This window comes from Buceros rhinoceros, unplaced genomic scaffold (genome assembly GCF_000710305.1).
Source record: "Buceros rhinoceros silvestris isolate BGI_N320 unplaced genomic scaffold, ASM71030v1 scaffold3478, whole genome shotgun sequence".
Classification (NCBI taxonomy): domain Eukaryota; kingdom Metazoa; phylum Chordata; class Aves; order Bucerotiformes; family Bucerotidae; genus Buceros; species Buceros rhinoceros.
The window spans coordinates 9041-16181 of NW_010426200.1; the positions used below are offsets into that span (position 1 = coordinate 9041).

General features: G+C 53.5%; 1 protein-coding gene across 1 annotated transcript in view; it reads right to left on the bottom strand.

Moving 5' to 3' along the window:
* Positions 1-7141, bottom strand: part of LOC104498065 (angiopoietin-related protein 7-like) — a 12687-nt gene that overhangs the window by 3406 nt on the left and 2140 nt on the right. The window contains exons 2-3 of the mRNA XM_010141400.1: positions 3654-3876; positions 325-462 (exon numbers count right to left, since the gene is read on the bottom strand). Coding sequence (XP_010139702.1) covers positions 325-462; positions 3654-3876 — 361 coding nt within the window. The remainder of the gene's footprint in view (positions 1-324; positions 463-3653; positions 3877-7141) is intronic.

Consider the following 7141-nt stretch of genomic DNA (forward strand, 5'->3'; position numbering starts at 1 on the left):
TCTTGCCCTAAGCCCTGTGTCATATCCACTAGTGTGTTGCAAACATCTTGAATGCAAGAGGACATATCAAAGAGCACTAAATGCCTGTCTTTAAGCAACTGAATCCCAGCCATAATGTCTGGTTTGAAGAAATCATCCAACCCTCTCCTTTAGCCAGCAGAGAGGACACATCCTCTGTCCCTGGAGAAGAGCCCTTCTGGAGATGCTGCTCTCACTGCCTATGAAAGAGCTTAGAAATAGCTCGGCTGTAAGATACAATTCTCAGGTGAGACAAATCCCACCCAAAGCTCTGCTGGAAGGTGTTGTAGGTGTCTCCTGCAGTACCTTCGGTGTCCATCTCACACAGCACTTCAATAGGCATCCCTCCAACTGAGGGCATGATGCTGTAGACCCCAGACCGCCGGAGCCCATTGTAGTACACAGAAGCACAGTCAATGGGGCAGTTCCTGGCGTGCTTCACCTCTGAGTGAGAAAGCAGAGAAACACGGTGTTTAGTGCACGGCCTGGAGAAAGGGGCACATCGTTTCCACGCAATCGTAGCACAGAGCCAGACAACCAAACCTGGATTCAGAGCTGCTTCTGAAGCTGAAAAAGAGCAATGAAACTGGTGCAGGGTCTGGAGCACAAGTGCGCTGAGGAGCAGCTGAGGGACCTGGCAGGGTTGAGCCTGGAGAAAAGGAGGCTCAGGGGAGACCTTCCGGCTCTGCACAACTCCCTGACAGGAGGTTGGAGCCAGGTGGGGGTTGGTCTCTCTTCCCAGGAACAAACAACAGGATGAGAGGAACTGGCCACAGGTTGTTCCAGGGGAGGTTGAGGTTGTCCCTGAGGAACCATTTCTTCCCCGTTGGGGTTGTGCAGGGCTGTCCCAGGCTGCCCAGGGCAGTGGTGGAGTCCCCATCCCTGGAGGGGTTTCCCAGCCGTGTGGAGGTGGCGCTGAGGGACAGGGGTTAGTGGGGACCTGGCAGTGCTGGGGGAACGCTGGGACTGGAGGAGCTTGAAGGACTCTTCTCACCTAAACCATTCTGTGATTCTGTGAAAACTCTATTCTGCAGGATGCCGGCTTCCCACCTGAGTGCAGCAGCTCGTTAGGGATAAGGTTGGTTAGCACAGATCTGCACTTAGGGGTGCTGTGGCAGAGGAGTGATCTTCAGTTCAGCTGGTTTTGTATTTGCAACACAGAAACATGCTCACATTAGGTTGTATCTCACACCAAAATACCTTGTGCATTGATGAAAGAATAGACTTGTTCTCCAAATTGGTGAAGATGATAGTGGAAGGATTTTCTTCTCTCAAACTGCTGCTCTGGGTTTTGTCTTGCAAGGAAAGGAGATCAAAAGGGTTCTGGAGATCCTAAAGATGTCTTTAACTGAGAAATATCAGGTGGGATTTATTTGCCCTGGCACCAGCCTTCTATACTGCAGGCAGGTGGTCTCAGCCAGTCCTTAGAGACTTCTGCAGAGGGCAGTTCATCCTGGTGTTATGTGGGAAAGGAGAGAAGAGCTGCTCCCCCTGTTTCCCTCCATCACCTACCAAAGTTGCTCAGCTGAGTTGTCTGCACAGAGGTGTGTGGTGACATCTGAGATACCCTGGAGCTGGCTTTCAACTGTCCCATGTAGGTCCTGCCTTGTATCTGCCAGGCTTCTTTGGATGTCTTGGATGCTCCAGAGGATTTCAGGTGTCAGCTGAAGTGAGACCCTAGTCACAGCAGTGGGAAGAACACACTGAATTGCTCTCAGGCCATGCAGTTTGCCTCGTTATCTTAGATATCCAGCTCACGTGGGGACATGCATCTGTAGACAGCCAATGTGAAAAATCTTCATTTGTGAGCTGAATCTCCCTGGTGGGAGGAATCCCATCTTCAGGAAGAAAGCCATAAAGGCAGCTTACACTGGCAGCTCTCCTTCCTTTTACACACATGGCTAGACCAGCTTGAATACCAGACTGGGATCACTGGGAGAACTAGAAACCCAAGGAAGAGAGGAAGGTTGCCCTTCCCGGAGGCACGCAGAAAGGATGAGACCACAGGACAGGCAGATGATGAAAGCTCCTTGTGGATGGGAAAGTAAGTTTCCGAAGGGAATGATGGATGAAGAGTCAAAACACCCCAGCCCACCAACTGGAGAGCATAGTGGCTGGGAGATCCCGTGTGGGCTGCAGGCTGGTGACACACTGGGGACACCCTCTGAGACTGGCACCAACCAGCAGTGTTGCAGTAAAGGATCATGTGGGAGACACCAGTTGTGTGCAGTAAGCAGAGGTCAGGGAGAGGTAATCAAGACCCAGCAAGCAACTGAGACAGCAAGTAGAGCCCAATGCCACCTAAAGTATGTCAGCTGAAAGTGCTGCATCACCCAGCTGCACTCAGACTGGCATCCTCCGGGCCAGAGAAGTCACCAGTGTCACGTCAAGTTACTGAGATGAATACTAGCTCTGGCTTTCAGGCAGTGACATGGGTGTGGACATCAACTCTGACATCCTGGTTTGGCACAGAGCTCAGGGCTCAGAGGCACCTGGAAGCAGGTACCAGTGGAGCTGCCTATGCTACCTCTACCATGACATGGATGGCCAAAGGAACTCTAAATGGAGAAGACTTAGACTAGTTGGCTCAGGGGAAAAGTGACATGACATCACCAGACCAGATCAGATCAAGGTTGGTAGGTGAAAGCTATTAGCAGTTGGGGCGTGCATGTTGCCTGAGTCATCCCACCCAGCCAGCTCCTTGATGGAGAAGTCAAAGGCTGCCCCTGAAGACGCTCAGCCACTGGGCTTCTCCTAAGTTCCTTCTCCAATGATCCTCCTGCACATCTGCTGCTAAAGACGGGATTTGAGACACGGGGGCCAGACTGGCACATCTAGTTTTGTCTTCCTGTTGCCACAGACCCTGAGGCTCAAACAGGTTGCAAAAGCAACTCGGTTTTCAGCACCTCAAGCAAGAAAACATTTCAGGGAGTAACAAGGAAAACAACCAGAAACTCAGAAAAAATCTAAACGCATTCGTTAAAAAGAGTGTGTGAGAAACAACAGAAAACAGTTGTTTTTCAAAGTTGAGGTTTCCCCAAAGCCCTAATTTCACATCGTGAATTTTTGAAGAAAAAAAGGAATTCTTGGGGGGGTGTTTGTGTTTTTTTTTTTTTTTAAATGGAAAATCAGTCCCTGGGTCTGGGAGGAAGGCTTGCACAGCTGCCTGTAGCTGGGGCGATGGTGTGACAGCCTGGCTGTCAGAGCCTGAGCTGGTTCTGCGAACATCTCACATCACCCATGGAGAGAAAAAGGAGGCACTGAGGGATGGAGCCCCTCTCCTAATGGCCTGGTAGCCACCCCCAGAGGTGCCCATCGCTCTGAGGAGGCCTCCTGGCTGCCTTGGAACTGCAGGTTGGGTGAGATCAGACTCCTAGCCAGTGCAGTTTTTCCTCCAGCCCTCCCTTGAGAGAGGTTGCCTGGAGAAGCTGGGGATGCCCCATTCCTGGAAGTGGTGAAGGTCAGATTGGATGGGGCTTTGAGCAGCTTGGTCTAGTGGAAGATGTCCCTGCCCATGGCAGGGGAGTTGGACTAGATGGTCTTCAAGGTCCCTTCCAAACCAACCCAACCCATTCTGTGATTCTACATAAGCTTGAAATATTCCCTCCCAGCCAGCCCCAGCAGCTCCCCGTCACCTGGATGGTGCATCTCCTCCTGCAGCCTCATCTCAGCGGGGCCGAGGCAGGTGGGGTTACGCCAGGCCCAGTCGGTCAGGACGGAAATGTTGTTGATCTGTGCCTGCATGTCGTACAGCAGCGTGGCCTGGATGTGCTGCAGGGTGCTGGCCTCACTGAATCGATGCTCCAGGTCCTGCACCCGTTGAGCCAAGCTGTGGTTCCGGCCAGCCGCCTCCTCGTGCTGTGGGCAGGTAGAAAGGTGGGATGGGGGAGAGGCCTGGGGACCAGCGCCGAGCCGGGGACATGGCCACAGGACCCCACAGGGATGGGCAGGTAGGGGAGCAAGAGGGCAGAGGAGCACTCAAGCCACGCACCAAAGGACCCCAAAGGAGGGTCTCTTGCCTCACCCATGCACCCTCACCTTGCCCTGCAGCCCCACACCAGCCCCCAGCCCACCATGGGAGCCATGGACAGATTGATGTACCCAGGCTCTGGTGCAGGCAGAGCTTGCTCAGGCAAGCTGCAAGAGCAGGGCAAGAATTCCTTTCCACACACCCTTCAGCCTGCAACCTCTCGTGGCCTCTACGTGTTCAGTAATGCCACCACAGCTGGGTTTTCCTTCCACGAAGTTGTTCAATGTCCCCCTGAACCACATCACATTTGATAGCATTGTAAGGAGCTCCACAGCTTTTCAACACGTTCAATGATCAGCCTTCTCCTGCTCTTTGGGCAATGCCTGGTGTCCTCTAAAGAGAGACAACTGCACCCATGCTGTGCAATACAGGACCCCAACCCCTTTTACTGCTTGGTTTTATGACAACCAGGCTCTAACCCTGTGTGAGAGACACACACGAGCTGGCTGGAGGTGTCAACAGCTCACACCAGGAGACGGGCACCTTGAACCCCACCAAATGCGCCCCAGACACAGCCACTGCAGCCACACTCTCCTCTTGTTCGGTGCTCCCTGACCGGTAGATGGCAGAGCAGGTCTTAAACAGCACCTCCAAAACCCCGCAGCAGCCTGGGAACGCCGCTTTCCCTCCCCTGGGCAATGCAACATCTCTACACCGTGCTGCCAATCCCTTCCAAGGGTCCAGCAGTCCCAGAGCCCCATGTGTGGTAAAGGGATGCTGGTTCTCCAGCAGCACTGCCCTTCCCTGTCCGTTTCTTCCTCCATCACCTGCTCATCACTGCCTCAGGCTCACCAGCTGCCCAAAGAGCCTGAAAATCAATGAGTCTATTTTTTCACCTCCCTGTTCCCATCATCAGGGGTGTCCCTGGGGACAGACACAGAGACCTGACACTTGACTCATCACCACCTACAAACCTGCTGCCCAGGGGTGGTGATCTCCTACAGCTGGAAGAACTTTACATGCCCACAGCACATTTTCCTCCTTTCCAGCTGCTCCCAGGACCTGGCTCACCCCTCGGTCCCTGTTCCTGCCAGGACAGGTCTCAGCTTGCTGTTCCCTGGCAATGGCATCACCACTACTGGGTTATTGCACCGATAAATACTGGCAGCTCTAAAATACCCTTCCCAATGCCACCGGAGCACTGTCCGCAGGGTCCTGCCAAAAGCCCACCGAGCCTGCCTGTGTCCCTAAACCCAGAGCAGCCAGAGATGCGGGAACAGCACTGTGGGAATTACGGCGTGCAACGACACGGTGCTCTCCTTCTCGGGACTGCAATGTCTCCAGCTCAACCATAAATCAGCCTGCTCCGTGAGCTGTGACTGATACGGGCTTCTTCTAGCTCCCTTCACCCACGCCTCAGCTCTCTCCCAGTAATCTCCCCGGGATGCTTTCTCCCAGACAGTCCCTCCTCCACAGTTTATACCTTTTTTTCTCCCTGCTGCTGATTGCAAACAGCACAGCCAGGCCACCACGACTGTGCCCCAATGCTGTTCCCTCTCCTCCACCCCTCAGCACCACTGGCACCGGGGCTGTGATTTTGCACTGCGGGGTCCTGCTCTGTGCCCACCCCAGCCGTGTGAGCGCTATGGGACTGTAAATGCCCTGTGAGGGCTGGGCCACGGGGTTCCTTTTGCTCCCTAAACTGTGCTGGAAGAGAGAAGCAAGGCGGAGGTGGGGTCAACCTGTCTGACCCGTTGAGGGTGGTGGGGTGCTGGCACAGGTTGCCCAGAGGAGTTGTGGATGACCCATCCCTGGAAGTATTCAAGACGAGGCTGAACGGAGCTCTGAGGCACCTTGGCTAGTGGAAGGTGTCCCTGCTCACTGCATGAAGGTTGGAACTAGATGATCTTCAAGGTCCCTTCCAACCCAAACCCCTGATTGCACAAATTTATGTGTCCCTGTTAGCTGTGACCTGGAAGAGCCTGTTGCTCTCACTCAGCTCAGAATGGAATGCTGAGCTCACAGAGACATCTGTGCTTGGATGAATAAGCCCACGCTGAGCTCCTGGAGAAATACTGATGGCAACCCCCAAGGAGACCAATCAGCAGCAGCCAGAGGCTGATTTACGAGGATGGATTAAGGGAGCAACAGCTCCTCTGTGGGAGGAATGGAGGTGGATGAGACCTATCCAGGCTTCATTCTTCTTCTGCTGGGCCTCCCATCCCTTTAATTCTTTAGACTCATGTCAAAAAACCTGAGGCTGGAAGAAGTGGCTGGAGGTCTCCACCCCACCCCCTTGCAAAAAGCAGGGGCAGTTTCCGAGCTGAATCTGTTTGCTCAGGGCCTTTTCCAGTCAAGGTCTGAAAGTCTCTACAAATACTCAAAATATCTCAGAGGATATCTCCTTCCCGAGTAGGGCAGTGATGGCCAGACGTTATCGGCACTGCCCCCCCAGGTATGAACCACTTCGAGACACCTTGGTAAGATCTAGGACCTGTCTGCTCCAGGACATCTGAATACAACCTGTGTCCTTCTGTTCTCCTTGTAGCTTGAGAAGCCCAGCAGAACCCCACAGCAGACATATCTCCTTCGGGGCCACTCGCCTGGGCTCCTTGAGGAGGAACAAGCTCTCCCAACACATCTCATCCTCCAGGAGACATCCAAGAGGTCTTAGCATGTCTCTCTCTGCATTCACTGCTCTGATCTCTATGAGATGGGCTGGATCCCATGGAGACTGTTGCATGGCAAACACCAGAGTCGGGAAGGAGCGGCTGCAGAAGCAGCCCTGCCCACCAGCTTCTCCCCAGCTGTCAGGCACGGGCTGGAGTGCCAGGGTGTGATAAGTGGATAAGAATGAAAACCATGAGTATAAGGTGTATTATGGGCTTATGGGATGGCAAGAAACTAATTATGGGATGTTCAGGGAAAGGCTAAAGGTAGGGAAAGTAGGATGGGTGGAGTTGGGAAAGGAGGGTGGGTGGGGAATGAGTGCAGGATAATTGAGAGATGGGAGGAGTTAAAAAGGGCTGGACATTTCATAAACCAGCTGCCAACCAGTGCCCTTGTCCAGCTGAGCCTGAGCACTCCAGTCTTTCTTCTCATCTTCCTTTAGGACTGCAGGGTTGTTGCGGTACACTGTTGCAGAACACTGGG